Raw genomic sequence first — 23,152 nt, 5'->3', positions numbered from 1 at the left:
GTGATTCTGTGCCGTTCAGCACCTACGGATAGACAGAAATCTGTGATTCTGTGCCGTTCAGAAAGGGCAGACAAAGGAAGACTAAGACGAGCATGGGAGCCGTTTCAAAGGCAAATCCCGTCTGCTACTACTACTATTACTAGTACTGATTTATCGCCTGAGGAGGGGGAGAGAAAGATATCTGCTACCATTTTAGGACCGTGAAAATCAGAAAACAGTAATTGGGGTAAAATGGATGTATCATTTACGAAGAAAATGTCACAGAGGGCTTAAATAGGGGGAAAGGGCCAAAAAAGGCGAAAACTTAGCTGCGAAAAATAAAATATCATTTAATGTCTAAAATGATAGAAAAAATAATGCTTGGGACCTAAAAATGAAGACGGGAAAAACAAAATGCTATTCACGAGCCTTAGTACAGAAGTAGCCTGCAAGGTACAAAGACTGTATTTATAAATTCAAAGAAAGAAAAGATGTAATTTGAAATCCACATGTTCATTCATCACTGCACAAAGAAAACTTGCTTAGCGGAGACTTAATTAATGACGCCTGTGAAGCACTCCGCTGACGCCGATGTGGTGACTTTACAGAACTTCTCAGTTCCTGAGGTCCTTTATTCCTCACACCGTTGGGCCGTGGAACAGAATCCCTACAGAGGACGTCGTGCAGTTGGAAATTTAAGAGTTTAAGCGAAGATGCAATGCATTACTACCATAATGCTATTCTCTTTGAATTTTAATACATTTTTATCTATTTATCAATTTATTTTTTCTTTTTATTCAGTGAGGTCTCTTCTTTCTGTATTTTCCTTTACGTCCTCTTACTTCATAATAACCTGAATTGAATACAGAATTTAGGATAAAGGCCAAGCACTGGGACCCATGGGGTCATTCAGCGCTGAAATGGAAATTGACAGTAAGAAGGTTTGAAACGCCGTTGCACTATGAATCAATTGTTAGGAGAGGGTGGAATGTAAGTTGGAAGAAAGAGAATATGAAAGGATGTACAGTAAAAGCAACGAAAGAGGTTGCAGCTAGGGGCCGAAGAACCTTAAGTAATGCTTACAGTGCACCTTTTACTGTGAATTATCTACGTACCGTTTCTGCACGCTCTGGCAGAAACTGTCTTTGGTCATCATTGATCATGAGTACGACATCTCCATACCCATGAGCCTCCAGGGTAGGCCCGAGGTACTCGGATACCCACACCCTCTCCTCCTCAGCCGTGAAACCCATGCAGTTGAAATGGTAGTCGGGAACGTATCCAGCCGTCGGCTCGTTTTCTGCCGTCACGCCCCAAATCTTGACGCCGTTTTCGGCGTATCCGTCGAGAAATCTATGGATATGAACGTATCTCTTAGTGATCGTTATCTGTAATTTGTAGTCGATAGTGACTTTTAGATTTTAAAGGCAGGGTAAAAGTATAAACGGATGTTTTAGGACGAATTAGAGGACATTCACAAATACATTCACCCTTCGACATGAAATCTAGGTGGCGGCAATCAAATTTACTGTAAAAAATCGTGCACTAGCGACAACCAACAACGCGAGGAGGTTATTGTGAATACAACAAGTAAGTATAACCTCAAGAGCAAAAGTAAATTATAATAAATAAAGACTTCAAAAAAGAACGCGAAGAAAAGAAAAAACTAGACTGCAACAATGACATATCCTTTTGTAATATAAACAAGTAAAAAATGCGCCGAAGTTCCTTCGGCGCAATCGAGCTCTCTGTACAGCGTATAATCAAGGCCATAGAAAATAGATCTGTCTTTCGGTGGTCTCGGTATAACGCTGTATAAACAGCGGCCCATGAAACTTTATCACGGCCCGGTGGTGGCCTATCCTATATCGTTGTCAGAAGCACGATTATGGGTAACTTTAACCTTAAATATAATCAAAACTACTGAGGCTAGAGGGCCGCAATTTGGAATGCTTGATGATTGGAGGGTGGATGATCAATATGCCAATTTGCAGCCCTCTAGCCTCAGTAGTTTTTAAGATCTGAGGGCGGACAGAGAAAGTGCACACGGACAGACAAAGCCATCTCAATAGTTTTCTTTTACAGAAAACTAAAACATGACGGATAGACTAAATACAAGAGTACAACGACGATACTTCGCATCACAAAAGGCAACCGAATCCCACATACTTGATGAAATAGTTGGCCCACGGCTGGTACATGTCCTTCAGGAGCTGCCCGTACCCGACGTAGTCGTTGTTGGTCTTCATCCACGGAGGGGCTGACCAGGGAGAGGCGAAGATGTTGATTCCTTTTTCAGACATGGCGGCTGCCCTCTTGATGACGGGGATCTGAATGGCGGATAACAACGGCAATGACAACAAGACTTCAGCGTTATTGCGAGGGGGATTGTCCTTGAAATAATGACAGGGGAACTGAATAGTGCTTTTTGGATAAAAGCAGACCTTGGAACAATAACGGTGAGACAAAAATTGTGTAGGATTTTCAACAAAATAAGGAACAGAAGTAAGTGATGTTTCACTTAAATTTTATAAGAGTGGAAGAGATAAAAGTGCTCGACATTTCAGATTTAATAACAGTAATAAAAACACTTAATTTGAATTTTGGTTTCTTGTCAAGACTACTACCTCGTAATGGAGGTAATGTGAGACCAAACTCCTTATCATGGAGGTCAAATTGGCCATATTAAGACTATCCACCTTAAAATGGAGTTCATAAAGACTATGCACCTTATAATGGAGGTCATATTACGACTATGCACCTTATAATGGAGGTCATAAAGACTATGCACCTTATAAAGGAGGTCATATTAAGACTATGCACCTTATAATGGAGGTCATATTAAGATTATGCACCTTATAATGGAGGTCATATTAAGACTATGCACCTTACAGCGGAGGTCACATTAAGACCATTCATTATAATTGGGTAATACTACCAAGACCAAATGGAGGTAATGTGAGACCAAACTCCTTATTATGGAGGTCAAATTGGCCATATTAAGACTATCCACCTTAAAATGGAGGTCATAAAGACTATGCACCTTATAATGGAGGTAATATTACGACTATGCACCTTATAATGGAGGTCATAAAGACTATGCACCTTATAAAGGAGGCCATATTAAGACTATGCACCTTATAATGGAGGTCATATTAAGACTAAGCACCTTATAATGGAGGTCATATTAAGACTATGCACCTTATAATGGAGGTCACATTAAGACCATTTATTATAATTGGGTAATACTACCAAGACCAAACACTTTATAATGAAGGTCATAGTAAGATCTTCCTTTAATATGGGGATCATATAAAGATCAAACCTTATACTCTAGGTGATAATGTAATACAATGGGCAATAATGACGCCAAATACCTCATACTGTAGGTAACAATAAAACCAAACATTAAAACCTAAAGCAAAAAAAAAAAAAAAGCAGCAAGACCTTCACCTTATAGTCGAGGTCCTCGGGCTGCAACTCGAACTTCTCGAGTGAGACGTCGCCCTCGAAGTCATCACAAGTGTAAGCCCTCCAAGAGAAGTCGCAGCCTCCCATATTGATGCGCCCGATGGTGTACTCGATCCCGGACTCGGAGAAGTACGACCTTGGAGGAGGAGGAGGAGGAGGAGGAAGAAAGAACTGATATCTTTGATCTTGCTGTCCAGCTTCTCTAACTCCTTCTTTTCACGGTCTTATGAGCTTTTATTGTTTTTTTTTTATTGTTACTATTATTCTCAATATCATTACTGTCGTTACCACTATTATGAATACTAGTTTCATTACTGACTCAGGAACTTGTTGGATGGAATGGAATGAAATATATATAGAGTCTAGGCCAAGCACGGGGACCTATGAGGTCATTCAGCGCTGGTCAGTAACTTGTGAATATTGCCAGTTATAATTTTTGTAATTTCTTCTCCTGCATCTAGATTGTGTATTGTATTGTATTGTCTCTACTTTGTATATCCCATGTATATGGCCCTGAGCTGATATAAAGAATATTATTATTATTATTATTATTATTACATGACCCCCAAACTCACCTTAGCAGCATATCCTGAGCCTCAGTCGAGAGAGTGAGGATGTTCAGAGATGCGGAATCTGTGAAGGCTCCCCCCCATCCCAACATCGCCTGGAATGATGTTGAACCCAGTTTGAAGTTCACCACTTCTGGAGCCTCGGAGCCTGATGAGGATAGCTGATGTTATTCGTGATGTTTGTTGTGTGTGCGTCATAATATAGATGTAATCAGTAAGGGATGATATATACATATATATTCAAAAACAGAGGTACAAATGTGATGCTTCTTGTAAGTACGTAATCATTCATACATAAAAATCAGTATGGTAAATATATATTTATATACATATATAAATGTGTATATATATATATATATATATATATATATATATATATATATATATATATATATTCTTTATTTACAAGTTTTCAGAGGCTTATCTGCCTCCATCTCAGAGGAAAAAAATATCTGGTTCCTTGAAGATGGAGGCAGACTAGCCTTGGAAAGCTTGGGAATGAAGAATCTCCTCTTTTGAAACTTTTGTATCACTAAGGTCCTCTGTGAAAGTAATATATACATACATATATATATGTGTGTGTGTGTGTGTGTGTATTTATACATATATATATACGTATTTATAGATATATATATTATACAGTATTTATATATCAATAAAAATATCGACGAGGAGAATCAAAAGCCGACTCACCTCCACTTCCAGGTTCGAAATCGTGGACACTCTTGAAGAACCTCTTCGAGCTGAGGTCGGAAGTGTACACGGCAAACTGCCCTTTCATGGGCGTCGAGGGGCGGGGCAGGGTGTCGCAGTAGGTGGCGTTGCACACGCAGACGAAGGAGTTCTGGTCGAAGGTCCTCTGAATGCACGGGAGTCCTTCATCTTGTCCTGAAACGTTTTTGTTAAAGGCGGTTAGTGTGTTGGTTGAGATGAGGTTGGCTTTATGCCAGCACGCGCCCTTGCATAAACTGAATATAGAGTTTAGGCCAAAGGCCAAGTGCTGGGATATATGCGGTCATTCATCGCTGAAACGGAAATTGACAGTAAAAGGTTTGAAAGGTGTAACAGGAGGAAAACCTCGCAGTTGTTCTATGAAACACTTGTTAGAGAGGGTGGAAAGTTAGATGGAAGAAAGAGAATATGAAAGGAGGTACAGTAAAAGGAACGAAAGGGGTTGCAGCTAGGAGCCGAGGGCGCGCTGCAAAGAACCTTAAGTAATGCCTGCAGTGCACCGCATGAGGTGCACTGACGGTATTACCCTTCTACGGGGTAGTTAATACAGAGATGATAAGAAAGTGGGGCTGAAAATGACAACTGAATCCAGCAATAATTACAAGAAATGAACGAAAATGACAACGTAATTCAGTACAGCAATAATACATGAAATGGATGAAAATTACAGATGAATTCAGCAATAATTAGATCATTTATCACAACTAAACTTACCTAGATTGCAATTCTCTAACAAAGAGACACAGAAGAAATGTAGTTACAGCCAACAAAAACAACAGATTAATAAAAAAAAATATATTAAGTAACTAAAACTTACCATGAGTAATGGACGGTAATATCACCACAAAGAATGATATTGGTAACCACATTGCGTTCACCTTGACATACGTGTAATTACCAATGCCAAATCAGTGATGCAGACAGCTATAATATACTTTCAAAATGCATAAATGTCTAGTAGATAAGATATATTTTTTTCGTTAACCTGATTGCTTGTCCGGTGTGATAACTAAACACATGTTGTTTCTCACAGAAAAATGGTGTAGTGTATTTTTGATTGGTCACGTGTTCAGTTCTAAATGAAGGTCACTTGAAGATTTCATGCATTATTATTATTATTATTATTATTATTATTACCACAATGATTCAGTAGTTTTAATCAGTGTCTGTTTTCCCTTACATTTATGATCTGCTTCGGTATTCTCTCCTTTCTTCTGTTTTTCCTGGTCTTTTCTCCATACTCCAGTATTCTTCCTCCGCTTCTGTGCACACATATGATCTGTTACTACCTTACTTTACATAAGAAGCAACCATGTTGTTCCCTTCAAGGCTTGGCGCCAGTCTTTTTATTTCATTGAGTACCGGTCTAGTAAGAAGCAACGAGCGGACCCTCCCGTCGGCCTCTGCTGGAAAATGAAAAAAAAAATTCAACAAATAAAGCGAAAAGATTGTTCATTTCTTTTCATTATTTCTTTTACTTTCGTAATTTTGTTCCTGTTTCCCCTATTGGTATAGGAATGGAAAGGAATGGAATATAAAATTTTAGACCAAAGGCCAAGCGCTGGGACCTATAAGGTCATTCAGCGCTGAAATGGAAATTGACAGTAAAAGGTTTGAAAGGTGTCACAAGAAGAAAGCCTCGCAGTTGCACTACGAATCAATTGTTATGAGATTGTGGAAAGCAAGATGGAAGAGAATATGAACAGAGGTACAGTAAAAGGAATGAAAGGGGTTGCAGCTAGGGCCTGAAGGGACGCTGCAAAGAACCTTAAGTAATGCCTACAGTGCACCGCATGGGGTGCATTGAAGGCACTACCCCAATACGCGGCCTATTGGTATAGTTCTCCAAAAGTTCAAGTGACGATGCAAAGCATTACTACCCTAAAGCAATTCTCCTTCTATTTTGATGATTTACTGACATCTTTGTCTATTTATTTATTAATTTGTTAATCTATTTCCCTTTCCTAATAACTGATCTCTTCTTTCTCTATTTCCCTTTACCTTCTGTTACTTCTTTCTAATGAACAACATAATATTCTTTGGCAGCTTCAATTTCATGTCAATGGCCACTGTGGTGGGCTTGTTCCATATGAACAGTGTTTATCTTCTGAATAATAATAATAATAATAATAATAATAATAATAATAATAATAATAATAATAATAATAATAATAATAATAATAATAGTCTACAGAACATTTTCCTTCAGAAACAGTTATTGATGAAATTATAATATCCTAGGTCTTCGTACTTTCATTGTAACTCTGATTTTGATCAAACAGACATGGACGAAATAAAAGACACACAAAAATCAATATTGCTTTTATTAAAAGTTAGTTAAATCCACTTTTGTTTAGAAATTACAAAAAAAGAAATGAAATGTTAGTGTTTCATTAACTGAAAAGATTATTAAGATTTAAGAGACAATAAGAAAATTAAAGCAAGTTTTCATTAATAATTATATGCACAAATACAACCCACGGATGCCGGAAACGCATCTAATATCTGTATGAATTATATAACCTCACGGAGGCTAATCAATAATTAGTTCAGAAAAATAGTTATTTTTGTTACACGGTAACAATGACTTGCCAAGATTAAAAAAAAAGTTATTGAAGTTATTCCCTTCAATGGAAAAATAACAAGAAGTTATTGAAGTTACTGACTTCAATGAAAAAATAACATGAAGTTATTGCCTTCAGTGGAAAAATAACAAAGTAACTGCCTTCAATGGAAAAAGTAACATGAAGATATTCCCTTCAATGAAAAAATAACAAAGTCATTGAAGTCACTGCTTTCAAAGTGATTAAAAAACTAGGAAAAATGATCCACGTCTTTGAATTTTCGAAAAAAACAGTTTCACGTTTCTGAAAGGCACCAGTGAACAACACCCATCAATCAAGATTGTAAACAATTATGTGCAATATTGCAATGGCTAACACAGTAACACCCTCATTTTATACAGTCCACGTATTTTACATCATTATTCCAAATACACAAAATGGTAAGGAACCATAACCTTCACATGTCATTCCGATATTAAAAAACGGATGTATCCGGTTGGCAAACCGTGCCCATTATCTTATCAATCGTCAGAAAAAGCACAACTGAATTTGAAGTACATTACAGTGCATTTCAGCAGTACAAAAAATACATGATGATTCAGTGACACCTACATACTGGCAATTCATATCTCTCAGATGGTATGTTGCCAACCATTTGGACAGTTATCTCAATAACATTTATAATACATTTTCATTTAAATATCTTTCTAAAAGTGAAAATTCAGTACCAGCACAGATAAGACATTATAATATTCTTTGTATTACTAATCTTCATCATCATCAATAATGGTCTATGTCAGATTTTCCATCTAATGGGTTAGAGCGTTTATGTTTAAGATTAATTTGGCCTTGTGGCAGCACGGGCTCTTGCTCCATAACCATCTCACAAGGAGTTAAGACGTTACATGAGCTTTCTCTCTCCCCATATTCCTTTCTCTTTTCTACACTTCCCTCTACCTAGATTCCCACCTCGTCTAGGAATTTATCTAGGACCTCTGTAGTACAACATTTTCAGGCCTTGCCTACTGTAACTGTTGGCACTTATCTATATGTTCCTTAATTGTAATGCATTCACTTCACTTCATTACCATTTCCAGTCACTGTCGTGATAACATGTCACAGATGCTTCATTATTATATTTAAATATAATCATTACCACATTAAAGTTTATCCTTAACAATATTAAAATTAATTGACATGACTGGAGCCTGTAATTATTATATAAGATCCTAATCATTTCCATCATCGGCTGTCTTCATTAACATATTTAATTTAGCATGCCTCAAGTCATACTGATCCTAAAGAACTGTTTACGAATCTCTCTCTCTCTCTCTCTCTCTCTCTCTCTCTCTCTCTCTCTCTCTCTCTCTCTCTCTCTCTCTCTCTCTCAAAACAGTTTGTTCAACCATACATGACTTCATGCTTCATGTTTGAGTTGATGTATTTACCATAATATTTGAGTCGATGGTATATTTACCATAATATTTAAGGCGATAATACACCATAATATTCACAATTCTCTATAACAGCTCAGTAAAACTAGAGTTCAGACGTTTACCTTGAAGCATATCTTACCACCCACACTGGGAATAGATTAGCACCTTCACATATTTTATAAAAAAAAAAAAAAGCTTTGGTTTTTCTTCACAATGCACCCATTCCCATCCAAAATGTTAGCTTAGCTCATCATCTACCACCTTACATCTAAGTACAATAGGGAGAGGAAGTGGGGGGGGGAGGCAACATTGGTAATCTAAGCTAGTGACTTTGGGTTTAGGCCTATTGCTAGACTAGGTTTGGGGGTTGGGGCAGGGTTGTCCCATCCCTTCACGGATACCAAAGTATGTAAACAAATAGTGCTTCTGCGATTTACAGCTACATAAGTCTGGTTAGCTGGGGGTCCACGAGATGCAAGGACCCCCAACCCCAATCAGGGTCCCAGGTTCCATTTGTTTTTTGAAAGGTTACATCCTAACACATTGCTGTATTTCACTGTAAATTACAGCAACCTTGGTCAGATCCAGATTGGGGGTCCAGATGGGCAGGTATGTTACAGCATCTAAGGTTAGGTTAGGTTATGAACTCAGGATTTAACCCGTTACTTTATTAAGCCTAGATTTGTTCTACCTCACCCTAAACTTGGTTTTCACTGGTCACCACTATTATTCGACGTAAGGAGGCTGCTTAAATGGTTAATTATTTTGGATTTTCAACGAAAACGAATGTTTAATTGGTCAGATGCACCTATTTACAGGTAGACATATTTACTTTAGTTTCTTCTCTTCAGTTACCAATTAACAGTTTTTTTATTTTTGCAACCTCCATAATCATTAGCTTAAGGGCGAGTGTAAACTCAAAACTGATATATCTGTCAAAAGACATGACGCCAATATAAATCAGAATAACCTGAACTTTGGGTCCTTTACCAGAACCTGACATAAGCTAGCCCTACTTATAATAGCTAATCTGTTAAATTTATGATACATGGTTTTACATAATTGATGCATACCTTTGGTAATTAACTTCACGTGCTTTACTATCGTTCGATATGAAAGTTGCACAAGAGTAAAACACTTCGATTTTTTACAGGTGCTTCGCCCGCTGAGAAAGCTCATGGCATTCTGTTACCGAATCACCGATTCAAGATTAAGAGACTTACAAAAGTTCATTATTAACGTTCATAAAAATTGTTACTTTATCTTTTATACTTTGCTGTAATTCCTTTACTGAGATTGTATAAATTTTAATGGAAGTGTACTGAACATTCAATATGCGTCAAGGGTAATTCTAATACAAGATTTTCCCTGAATTACTTGCGAGAAACATTTATGCTCTTATTGAACAGTTCCAGTCTCATGGGTCTGTTGTTGTAATGGATCGGTTTTTGCGTCAAGTTTTCGCAATTTCAGGAAAAATTCTCTCCTCTGTTTGATACTCACATTACATGGATCCATACTATTATAAATCTCCTGGTTACAATTTTATACAACGAGCCTTGCAATTCTTTCGTAATCCATTTTTTTTTTGGCACCGACCGAGACTGGTTTTACCTCATCAGACTATAGTTGAAAGCTTTATTATGAAGCGATATTGGAACAACGTTCTCTTTACTGACCCAGCTCCATTCTGGTAGGCTTGTCACCAATCAATCGTGTGTGGTGTGAACGTGGCAGTAAGTTTAGGAGATATTTGAAGAAAATAATACGCCCAAGTACATATTTCTCTAGGCGTATCATAGGCGAAGTTGGCGGGTTTCAACCATACCACGATTATCGTAACCAGCTGCTGTCTCCAACAGACATGCCTACCACACTTCTATTTGGCCCTCTCACCATATACCCAAACCATCTCTCCCTCTCTCTCTCTGATCTATTTTCCGGCCAACGTCTCTTTACTTCCTCCCCATTTGTGATACATTCCAACAGCACAAACCTTTTCAAAATTTCCTTCTTCTAAGTCCCCATGCTTTCATTGCACAGAGATTACATGTGTTCTTTATATGATTTAGTTTTATTTTTTCATATTTATTTACCAGTTATTCACTTCTATTCACGTTGCTGCAATCTTTTTGACTGGTCTGGCTTTCCATAGCGGCATAATCCTCTTTATTCATATTCTTGCTATTAATATCAACTTCGCTTGTATCATGCTAATCACGGAAAAATGTTAATGTTACTCCATTTAAACCTTGCAATCCTTTGATTTTCCTGAGACATCATGCGTTACAAACACCTTCAAGCCCACCAACTGTTATGCAACAGTGGAATCTAGCCGCAAGGCAAAGAACAGATTCACCTAAAACAGGTGAAAAGCTATAAGCGTTAAAGAAAATAGGCAGAAAACAGGATGAATGATTTTAGTCAATAATGAAGTTCACATTATTGAGTTCTTAGGCAAATAATGCTGTTTGGAGAGATCTGGGTCCCACCGTAATTACCATAGTACCTTGGTCCTCAACTTCCACTCTCACATCCAACTCCGTTTCGGACCTGCGGCAGAGAAAAACAGTTGCATAAAAACTCACGACAAAAGTGTATGCACGTATATATGTTAACCTCGCTTTGCGCGAATGTATATTATGTGCATATGAACTGCAAAAGGATTTGCTCTCAGCCTGAGGATTTTAAATTAATACGGTAGTGTGTGAATCAAAAGCTCTTTCAATGCAACGTTATACACACACACACATATACATATATATATATATATATATATATATATATATATATATATATATATATATATATATATATATATATATAAATATATATATATATATATATATATATATATATATATATATATATATATATATATATATATATATATATATATATATATAAATATATATATATATACATATATATATATATATATATATATATATATATATATATATGTATGTTTGTGTGTTTGTATATCTAAAGATTTGTACAGATATTTAAATAAGCCTAAGCCTATATACCCTTTTCTCCAAAAAGACCTCTCCCTTACACTTTCAAATAATTAATTGAAATACAGCTGCCTACACAAAAACAATTTCTTCTCTCGTTCCTCTAAAGAAAGCTCAGTCCCTCAATTACCTGTTGAGGATTATGACCACCCTCGTCCCGTCCTCATTTCTGAAGGCAGCAGACTCTAGGGAATGCGGGTCATCCGAGGTCAGTTCCAGCCTCACTGCGCCCTCCTTGACAAATTTGGAGAAGTGGCCAAGGCCGTAGAACATCGGGTTTTTGTAGAATTCGTCTTTTTCCTGTTGACGTGACACCGTATTTTAGTTTGTGCTACTCTTGCTCTGTCTTACATACGTGACTTATGTACGTGCATATATAAGAAGCATAAATATTCATATATGTATACATAAGATTCAGTAGAGTGTCTTACTTAGGTATATGGAAGGAAATTCCACAATAATAGATAATGTCTACAACACACACACATATATATAGATAGATAGATAGATAGATAGATAGATAGATAGACAGATAGATAGACAGTAGCTTTTGCTAGCCACCACTAGGTTTAAAAGTGGTTAGCTTACTGTCTAAGTATAAATAAACTTTTCTAGACATTTCATATTACAGTGGAATATCCTGACATGAAAATATATGATTTAGTGTTCATTACGATCTATAAGTTTAGATCAAAAGTATATGAATACATACATAAGCACTTATTTACATACACTAGGTGTGAAATTAAATATCTTTGTATTAGTGTGAAGAATACACGCAAAATGACTATTTCCATTCCTCTTTCATAACCACAATCATATTGGCATATCGGGATTGTTCTCTGGCTCAAAAATCTCAACCCAATTACCCATCATTGGGGAAAATAACATAAAATTTTCGGATACTCTTACACACTTACAGGATTCACAATGATGGGACCGTCGGCAGACATGTTGGCCCAGTTTGGTCCGCCCTCCATGTTTACTGCGAGGTTCCATTCCGTCCATCCGGCGACCCAGTGGTTCACATCCTGTTAACAGACGGGTTTGAGGAACTATGAGGATAATGCTGATAACTGGATTTAATTAGGTTGTAGGCCATCGTTCATGAGATGTTAGTTAATATATCAACAGATTCATATTCACGGAAGGGATGAATGGAGAGGAATATAAATGTGAATATTTTAAGTGTATGGTGGATTGCACCCTCTCAATTTCAGCTGTGGATTGTGGTTCATGAGATTCTGATTACTACTACTACTACTACTACTACTACTACTACTACTACTACTACTACTTGTTAAGTGACAGGTAATTAAATGAATGAATGATTGGTTTATATAAACTCGTGTTGCAACGACTATGGTCGTAGGATTTGGAACAACGGCAGTCATCTAGATGATGATAAAAGAATGAACGAAAGCTAGGGCATTGATCATTATAGAATAAACAAAAGCAAGGTCAATGAGCAACAAAGAATCAAGAAAAGCAAGGTCAATGAGCATCAGAGAATCAACAAAACCTAGGACAATGATCACAAAATCAACCAAAGCAAGGTCAATGAGCATCAAAGAATCAATAAAAGCTAGGACAATGATCACAGAATCAACAAAAGCTAGGACAATGAACAAAGAGTCAACAAAAACTAGGACAATGAAGACAGAATCAACAGAAGCTAGGACAATAATCATACAATCAACAAATCTAAGAAAATTACCATGCAATCAAAAGCCAGGACAGCGATCACAAGGACAATGGCCATCATCACAACACGTACGGACCATCCTGACATACCTCTAGGATGTCGTGGGCATAAGTTTCCAGCCTGTCCCAAAACCCAAGACGCACGGGATTTTCGGCAAAGGGACCAGCGAACCCTAAAATGCAAAGACATTATTATTATTATTATTATTATTATTATTATTATTATTATTATTATTATTATTATTATAAATCAGGATGCAACCTTCATTGGTAAAGGAGAATGCTACAAGCTTAGAGGTCCTAATAAAAACGCAAGCTCAGTACAAAAGAAATTGAAAAGTAGAGAATATACTTCAAAAGAGAAATAACAAATACCCCTTAACATGGAATTCACTTTACCCTGAGAATAATTCATACCCAAAGTGAAATATATATATAAATGCATCTACCCTGGCCAGGATTCAAACTATACCCTTTCTGGTCTGGCTCCACAGGGGGGTAGTGCCGGCAGTTCACCTCTTGCGGTGGGCTGTAGGCATTATTTAAAGTTCTTTGAAGCGTCCCTTCGTTACCTAGCTGAAACCCCTTTCATTCCTGGTACTGTGCCTTCGTTCATATTCTATTTCTTACATCTAACTTTCCACCTTCGCCTAAAAATTGATTCATAGTGCAACTGCGAGGTTTTCCTCCTGTTACACCTTTCAAACCCGTTTCCTGCCAATTTCCGTTTCAGCGCTGAATGACCTCAGGTCCCAGCGTCCGGCCCTTGGGTCTGAATTCTATATACAGTATTCTATTCTTTCTGGTTTGGTACGGGGTTGGCAATAATTTATCCAAGTGTCCCCAGGGAAACGACTAACCTTGGCACGCCTCTGTCCCGAGGATGAAGTAGTCAGGGAACTTCTCATGGGTACTGGTGAGCTTCTCGGGGCTTGAACTGTCGGTATACCAATGGACTGCGATCCCATCCACGTACTTAAGAGCTGCTGTGCCATTCAGCACCTGCGGATATGGACAGAAATCTGCAATTCTCTGCTTCTCAAGAAAGGACAAGGAAAGGAGGAATGGAATGAAAAGGGGAGCCGTTTCAAAGGAAGATCCCGTCTGCTACTAATGCTGTTACAAGTAATGATTCGTCGTCTCGAGGGAGAGAGAGAAAAAGATATTGGTTACCATTTAGGAATATCAAAACCAGAAAATACCACTTACGGGTTAAAAAGAAGGATATATCATCTAAGAAGAAAATGTCGTATAAGCCTAAAAATCAGGAAAGGGGTAATTCTTATGGCGTGAGAACGTACCATTTATTGACAAAAAAGGCGAAAACTTAAAAACGGAAAATAAAATATTATTTAAGAGTCTAAAATTATAGAAAAAATGTTTGGGGCCTAAAAAGGAAGAGGGGAAAAATAAATAAGAAAAAATGCTATTCAGGGTTTGAGAAGGGTGAAAAAATCAGTCAGGATTTATTATTAGAAAATCTACTTTAGGATGCGAACGCTTTATAAGCCTTAGTAGAGAAGTCTCCTGCAAGGTACAAAAACTGTATTCATAAATTAAAAGAAAGAAAAGAAGCTGTAATTTGAATTCCACATGTTCATTCATCACTTAAATCAGATAACTTCTGGGTCGAACTTCTCAGTCCCAGAGGTCCTTTATTCCTCACACCTTTTACTGAGAATTATCTACGTACCGTTTCTGCACGCTCGGGCAGATTCTGTCTATTGTCATCCACGATCATGAGTACGACATCTCCATACCCATGAGCCTCCAGGGTAGGCCCGAGGTACTCGGATACCCACTCCCTCTCCTCCTCAGCCGTGAAACCCATGCAGTTGAAATGGTAGCCGTGAATGTAGCCGGCCGTCGGCTCGTTTTCTGCCGTCACGCCCCAAATCTTGACGCCGTTTTCGGCGTATCCGTCGAGAAATCTATGGATATGAACGTATCTGTTAGTGATCGTTATCTGTAATTTGTAGTCGATAGCGGCTTCTAGGTTTTAAAGGCAGGGTAAAAGTATAAACGGATGTTTTAGGACGAATTAGAGGAAATTCACAAATACATTCACACATCGAAATGAATCCTAGGTGGCGGCAATCAAATTTACTGTAAAAAATCGTGCACTATCGAGAACCAACAACACGAGGAGGTTATTGTGAATACAACAAGTAAGTATAACCTCAAGAGCAAAAGTAAATTATAATAAATAAAGACTTCAAAAAAGAACGCGAAGAAAAGAAAAAACTAGACTTCAACAATGACATATCCTTTTATAATATAAACAAGTAAAAAATGCGCCGAAGTTTCTTCGGCGCAATCGAGCTTTCTGTACAGCGTATAAATCTCTTCGTTGGGTGCGTCGGTAGAGCTGCGGACTGTCACTCGATGGGCCGGAGTTCAATTCCCCGGTCGGCTGATGAAGAGTCAGAGGAATTTATTTCTGGTGATAGAAATTCATTTCTCGCTGTAATGTGGTTCGGATTCCACAATAAACTGTAGGTCCCGTTGCTAAGTAACCAATTGGTTCTTAGCCACGTCAAATAAGTCTAATCCTACGGGCCAGCCCTAGGAGAGCTGTTAATCAGCTCAGTGGTCTGGTAAAACTAAGGTATACCTAACTTTGTACAGCGTATAATCAAGGACATCGCAAATTGATCTATCTTTCGGTGGTCTCGGTATAATGCTGCATGAACAGCGGCCCATGAAACTTTAACCACGGCCTGGTGATGGCATATCCTACATCGTTGTCAGAAGCACGATTTTGGATAACTTTAACCTTAAATAAAATTAAAACTACCGAGGCTAGAGGGCTGCAATTTGCAATGTCTGATGATTGGAGGGTGGATGATCAATATGCCAATTTGCAGCCCTCTAGCCTCAGTAGTTTATAATATCTGAGGACGGACAGACAAAGCCATCTCAATAGTTTTGTTTTACAGAAAACTAAAACATGATGAAAAGACTAAATACATGAGTACAACGACGATACTTCGCATCACAAAAGGCAACCGAATCCCACATACTTGATGAAATAGTTGGCCCACGGCTGGTACATGTCCTTCAGGAGCTGCCCGTACCCGACGTAGTCGTTGTTCGTTTTCATCCACGGGGGCTGACCAGGAGAGGCGAAGATGTTGATTCCTTTTTCAGACATGGCGGCTGCCCTCTTGATGACGGGGATCTGAATGGCGGATAACAACGGCAATGACAACAAGACTTCAGTGTTATTGCGAGGGGGATTGTCCTTGAAATAATGACAGGGGAACTGAATAGTGCTTTTTGGATAAAAACAGACCTTGGAACAATGACAGTGAGGCAAAAATTGCGTTATTGCACAGAAAGTAGGACTTTGAACAAAATAAGGAACAGAAATAAGTATTGTTTCACTTCAATTTGATAAGAACGGAAGAGATGAAAGTGCTCGACATTTTAGATTAAACAACAGTAATAAAAACAATAAATTTGAATGTTGGTTTCTTGTCAAGGCTAAATAGTAAATACCTTGTAACAGAGGTCGTGTAAAGACCAAACTCCTTAAAATGGAGGTCATAAAGACTAGGCACCGTATAATGGAGGTCATATTACGACTATGCACCTTATAATGAAGGACATATTAAGACTATGCATCTCATAATGGAGGTCATATAAGCCTATGCACCTTATAATGGAGGTCATATTACGACTATGCATCTCATAATGGAGGTCATATAAGCCTATGCACCTTATAATGGAGGTCATATTACGACTATGCACCTTATAATGGAGGTCATATTAAGACTATGCACCTTATAATGGAGGTCATATTAAGACTATGCAACTTATAATGGAGGTCATAGTAAGACTATGCACCTTATAATGAAGGTTGTATTAAGACTATGCATCTTATAATGGAGGTCATATAAGACTATGCACCTTATAATGGAGGTCATATTAAAACTATGCACCTTATAATGTAGGTCATATTAAGACCACTCATTATAACTGGGTAATACTACCAAGACCAAACATTTTATAATGAAGGTTACAGTAAAATCTTCCTTTAAAATGGGGATCACATAAAGATCAAGTACCTTATAATGGGGGTCATATTAAGTTCAGACCTATCATTATATTCCCGAAGTCTTGGGGTTCTTGACTTATTAATTTTTATGTATTTTTCTTTTTATTCACTTTTAATTTTTTGCTAATATTGATTCATTCTTATGTGTTCTTATTTTTAATTATCTGAATGGGGGTCATATCAAGACGAAGCACCTTATAAAGGTCATATTAACCTAATACAACGCTTAATGGGGTCACACAGAGACTATCCACCTTATACTATAAGTGATAATATAATACAATGGGCAATAATGACGCCAAATACCTCATACTGTAGGTAACAATAAAACCAGATATTAAAACCTAAAACCGAGAACCAAAAAAAAAAAAAAGCAGCAAGACCTTCACCTTATAGTCGAGGTCTTCGGGCTGCAACTCAAAAAAAAAAAAAAGGGGGGGCAAGACCTTCACCTTATAGTCGAGGTCTTCGGGCTGCAACTCAAAAAAAAAAAAAAAAAGGGGGGGCAAGACCTTCACCTTATAGTCGAGGTCCTCGGGCTGCAACTCGAACTTCTCGAGTGAGACGTCGCCCTCGTAGTCATCACAAGTGTAAGCCCTCCAAGAGAAGTCGCAGCCTCCCATATTGATGCGCCCGATGGTGTACTCGATCCCGGACTCGGAGAAGTACGACCTTGGAGGAGGAGGAGGAGGAGGAAGAAAGAACTGATATCTTTGATCTTGCTGTCCAGCTTCTCTAACTCCTTCTTTTCACTGTCTTATGTGCTGAATGGCCTCAAATGCCCCAGTGCTTGGCATGACAGTCTAAATTTCGTAAGAAGGAGTTAGAGAAGTTGAACAGCAAGCATAAATAAAGGATTGAATTGAATATAGACTTTGAGCCAAAGGCCAAGAACTGGGACCTATGAGGTCATTCGGTGCTGAAATGGAAATTGAGAGTAAAAGGTTTGACAGGTGTAACAGGAGGAAAACCAACGCAGTTATGCTATGAATCAGTTGTCAGGAGAGAGGTGAGGAAAGCAAGATGGAAGAAAGAGAATATGAAAGGAGGTACAGAAAAAGAAAAGAGAGGCTGCAGCTAGGTGCTGAGGGGATGCTGCAAAGACCCTTAAGTAGCGCCTACAGTGCACCGCGTGAGGTGCACTGACAGCACTACCCCCCTACGGGAGCTAGGGGCCAAAGGGAAGCAGCATACACCCTTTAGGAAGACCTACAGTACTCCACGTGACGTACACTGTCGGCAATAGTACCTCTACTGTTTTTTTTCAATTATCATTTTCAATATTTATACTATTATTCTCAATATGATTATTGTCATTACCATTATTATGAATACTAGTTTCATTACTAACTCAGCGACTTGTGGAATGGAATGGTATGAAAGGCCAAAGGTCAAGCACTGGGACCTATGAGGTCATTCAGCGCTGGTCAGCAACTTGTGGATATTACCAGTTATCATTTTTACCATTTCTTCTCGTGTATTGTGTGTATTGTATTGTATTGTCTCTACTTTGTATAGCCCATGTATGTGGCCCTGAGCTGATATAAAGAACATTATTATTATTATTATATTCGGATGTCAGCTCTTACCTATGTGCTGTTGTCACAGTTATTATTATTATTATTATTATTATTATTATTATTATTATTATTATTATTATTATTGAGAATTAAAGCCACAGTAGTGTTAAAATATTTATGCACAGAGTTAAAAATGATAAGGAGTAGTATCTGAAAGTCTCTCCTTGTCATTAACTCTGTGCATAAATATTTTTAATACAAATGTGGCTTTTAATTCTCGATACTATAGACTCTTACAGGGGTGTCTTGGTTCATTATTATTATTATTATTATTATTATTATTATTATTATTATTATTATTAGTAGTAGTAGTAGTAGTAGTAGTAGTAGTAGTAGTAGTAGTAGTAGTAGTAGTAGTATTGTTACGTGATCCCCAAACTCACCTGAGCAGCATATCCTGAGCCTCAGTCGAGAGAGTGAGGATGTTGAGAGATGCGGAATCTGTGAAGGCTCCCCCCCATCCCATCATCGCCTGGAATGATGTTGAACCCAGTTTGAAGTTCACCACTTCTGGAGCTGCGACGCCTGATGAGGAAAGTAATATATAAATATATATACGTATATATGTAGATATATATAATATGCAGTATTTATATATCAATACAAATATCGACGAGGGAGAATCAAAAGCCGACTCACCTCCACTTCCAGGTTCGAAATCGTGGACACTCTTGAAGAACCTCTTCGAGCTGAGGTCGGAAGTGTACACGGCAAACTGCCCTTTCATGGGCGTCGAGGGGCGGGGCAGGGTGTCGCAGTAGGTGGCGTTGCACACGCAGACGAAGGAGTTCTGGTCGAAGGTCCTCTGAATGCACGGGAGTCCTTCATCTTGTCCTGAAACGTTTTTGTCAAAAATGGTTAGTGTGTTGGTTGAGATGAGGTTGGCTTTATGCCAGCACGCGCCCTTGCATAAACTGAATATAGAGTTTAGGCCAAAGGCCAAGTGCTGGGATATATGAGGTCATTCATCGCTGAAACGGAAATTGACAGTAAAAGGTTTGAAAGGTGTAACAGGAGGAAAACCTCAAAGCAGTTGCACTATGAATCAATCATTAGGAGAGGGTTGAGGAACGTAAGATGGAAGAAAGAGAATATGAAAGGAGGTACAGTAAAAGGAACGAAAGGGGTTCCAGCTAGGGAGTGAAGGTACGCTGCAAAGAACCTTAAGTAATGCCTACAGTGTACCGCATGAGATGCACTGACGGCAATACCCTCCTACGGGGAAGTTAATACAGAGATGATAAGAAAGTGGGGCTGAAAATGACAACTGAATCCAGCAATAATTACAAGAAATGAACGAAAATGACAACGTAATTCAGTACAGCAATAATACAAGAAATGGATGAAAATTACAGATGAATTCAGCAATAATTACAACATTTATCACAACTAAACTTACCTAGATTGCAATTCTCTAACAAAGAGACACAGAAGAAATGTAGTTACAGCCAACAAAAACAACAGTTTAATAAAAAAAAATATATTAAGTAACTAAAACTTACCATGAGTAATGGACGCCGATATCACCACAAAGAATAATATTGGTAACCACATTGTGTCCACCTTGACATGCGTGTAATTGCCAATGCCAAATCAGTGATGCAGACAGCTATAATATACTTTCAAAATGCAGAAATGTCTAGTAGATAAGATTTATTTTTTTGTAAACTTGACTGCTTGTCCGGTGTGATAACTAAACACATGTTGTTTCTCACAGAAAAATGGTGTTGTGTATTTTTGATTGGTCACGTGTTCAGTTCTAAATGAAGGTCACTTCAAGATTTCATGCATTATTATTATTATTATTATTATTATTATTATTATTATTATTATTATTATTATTATTACCGCAATGGTTCAGTAGTTTTAATTTTTCTGTTTTCCTTTACATTTATGATCTGCTTCGGCATTCTCTCCTTTCTTTTGTTTTTCCTGATCTTTTCTCCATACTCCAGTATTCTTCCTCCACCTCTGTGCAAACATGATTTGTTACTAGAAGCAGCCATGTTGTTCCTTTCAAGGCTTGGCACCAGTCTTTCATTTCATTGAGTCCCTGTCTAATAAGAAGCATCAAGCGGCCCCTCCCGTCGGCCTCTGCTGGAAAATGTAAAAATCAACAAATAATAAAGTAAAAAGATTGTTCATTTCTTTTCATTATTTTTCCTTTCGTAATTTTGTTCCTGTTTCCCCTACTGGTATAGGAATGGAATGGAATGGAATATAAAATTTAGGCCAAGTGCCAAGGGCTGGGACCTATGAGGTCATGCAGCGCTGAAATGGAAACTGATAGTTGAAAAGTTTAAAAGGCGTAACAGGAGGAAAGCCTCGCAGCTGCACTATGAATCAATTGTTAGGAGAGGGTGGAAAGTAGGATGCAAGAAAGAGAATATGAAAGGAGGTACAGCAAAAGGAATGAAAGGGGTTGCAGCTAAGGGCCGATGGGACGCTGCAAGGAACCTTAAGTAATGCCTACAGTGCACCGCATGAGGTGCATTGAAGGCACTACCCCAATACGCGGCCTATTGGTATAGTTCTCCAAAAGTTCAAGTGACGATGCAAAGCATTACTACCCTAAAGCAATTCTCCTTCTATTTTGATGATTTACTGACATCTTTTTCTATTTATTTATTAATTTGTTGATTTATTTTCCTTTCCTAATAACTGATTTCTTCTTTCTCTATTTCCCTTTACCTTCTGTTACTTCTTTCTAAAGAACAACATAATATTCTTTGGAAGCTTGAATTTCATGTCAATGGCCACTTTGGTGGGCTTGTTCCATATGAATAGGGTTTATCTTCTGAATAATAATAATAATAATAATAATAATAATAATAATAATAATAATAATAATAATAATAATAATAATAATAATAGCCTACATAACATTGTCCTTCAGAAACAGTTATTAGTGAAATAACATTATCCTGGATCCTCATATTTTCATTGTAACTATGATTTCGACCAAACACCAGACGTGGACGAAATAAAACACAAAAATCAATATTGCTTTTATTAAAAGTTAGTTAAATACACTTTTGTTTAGAAATTACAAAAAAAAGAAATGAAATGTTAGTGTTTCATTAACTGAAAAGATTATTAAGATTTAAGAGACAATAAGAAAATTAAAGCAAGTTTTCATTAATAATTATATGCACAAATACAACCCACAGATGCCGGAAACGCATCTAATATCTGTGTGAATTATATAACCTCACGGAGGCTAATCAATAATTAGTTCAGAAAAATAGTTATTTTTGTTACACGGTAACAATGACTTGTCAAGATTACAAAAAAAATAACATGAAGTTATTGAAGTTATTGCCTTCAATGGAAACATAACATGGATTTGTTAAAGATATTGCTTTCAATGAAAAAAATTAAGATTGCTTTCAGTGAAAAAAATAACATGAAGTTATTGAAGTTAATGCCTTCAGTGGAAAAATAACACGAAGTTATTGCATTCGATGAAAGAATAACATTAAGATACTGAAGATACTGCCTTCAGTGAAAATATAATATGAAGTTATTGAAGTTACTTCCTTCAATGAGAATATAACATGAAGTTATTGAAGTTATTGCCTTTAGTGAAAGAATAGCATGAAGCTATGGAAGTTATTGCCTTCAACGAAAAAATAACGTGAAGTTGTTGAAGACATTTCCCTTCATGGAAAAATAAAACGAAGTTATTGTCTTCAGTAAAAAAATAACATGAAGTTATTGAAGTTTTTTGCCTTCGATGAAAAATAACATGAAGTTACTGAAGTTTTTTCCTTTGGTGAAAAGAAACAAGAAGTTATTGAAGTTATTGACTTCACTGAATAATAACATGAAGTTATTTCCTTCAATGAAAAAATAACAAAGTTATTGAAGTCACAGCTTTCAAAGTGATTAAAAAACTAGGAAAAATGATCCACGTCTTTGAATTCTCATAAAAAAAACAGTTTCACGTTTCTGAAAGGCACCAGTGAACAACACCCATCAACCAAGATTGTAAACAAATATGCGTAATATTGCAATGGCTAATACAGTAACACCCTCAT

The 23,152-nt window shown here is 37.3% G+C and overlaps 2 protein-coding genes across 2 annotated transcripts in view; both read right to left on the bottom strand.

Moving 5' to 3' along the window:
• Positions 1–5,704, bottom strand: part of LOC136828129 (lysosomal acid glucosylceramidase-like) — a 9,345-nt gene extending 3,641 nt beyond the window's left edge. Inside the window, exons 1-6 of the mRNA XM_067085934.1 lie at positions 5,569–5,704; positions 4,713–4,907; positions 4,026–4,167; positions 3,433–3,586; positions 2,149–2,309; positions 1,095–1,332 (exon numbers count right to left, since the gene is read on the bottom strand). Coding sequence (XP_066942035.1) covers positions 1,095–1,332; positions 2,149–2,309; positions 3,433–3,586; positions 4,026–4,167; positions 4,713–4,907; positions 5,569–5,620 — 942 coding nt within the window. The 5' untranslated portion in view covers positions 5,621–5,704. The remainder of the gene's footprint in view (positions 1–1,094; positions 1,333–2,148; positions 2,310–3,432; positions 3,587–4,025; positions 4,168–4,712; positions 4,908–5,568) is intronic.
• Positions 5,705–11,154: 5,450 nt separating this feature from the next.
• On the bottom strand, positions 11,155–20,739 carry LOC136828130 (lysosomal acid glucosylceramidase-like). The gene is made up of 11 exons (XM_067085935.1): positions 20,615–20,739; positions 19,752–19,946; positions 19,496–19,637; positions 18,051–18,204; positions 16,496–16,653; positions 15,166–15,403; positions 14,333–14,474; positions 13,563–13,645; positions 12,689–12,799; positions 11,899–12,068; positions 11,155–11,304 (listed from the first exon to the last, which is right to left on the bottom strand). The coding sequence occupies exons 1-11, from the start codon at positions 20,664–20,666 to the stop codon at positions 11,205–11,207; spliced, it is 1,545 nt and encodes a 514-aa protein (XP_066942036.1). The 5' UTR covers positions 20,667–20,739; the 3' UTR covers positions 11,155–11,204.
• Positions 20,740–23,152: the final 2,413 nt, after the last annotated feature.

The sequence above is a fragment of the Macrobrachium rosenbergii genome, chromosome 42 (assembly GCF_040412425.1).
Source record: "Macrobrachium rosenbergii isolate ZJJX-2024 chromosome 42, ASM4041242v1, whole genome shotgun sequence".
NCBI classification, from domain to species: Eukaryota; Metazoa; Arthropoda; class Malacostraca; order Decapoda; family Palaemonidae; genus Macrobrachium; species Macrobrachium rosenbergii.
Note: the sequence above shows the minus strand (reverse complement) of the source record. Positions and strands in the feature narration are given on the sequence as shown.

Excerpts from the sequence above, each read along its gene's own strand:
- LOC136828130 (XM_067085935.1), bottom strand. The coding sequence starts at position 20,666 with ATGTGGTTACCAATATTATTCTTTGTGGTGATATCGGCGTCCATTACT. Across the intron at positions 16,654-18,050 it reads CCGAGGACCTCGACTATAAG|ATCCCCGTCATCAAGAGGGC; the intron begins GTGAAGGTCTTG and ends TCCGCCATTCAG. Across the intron at positions 14,475-15,165 it reads TGCCCGAGCGTGCAGAAACG|GTGCTGAATGGCACAGCAGC; the intron begins GTACGTAGATAA and ends CCATATCCGCAG.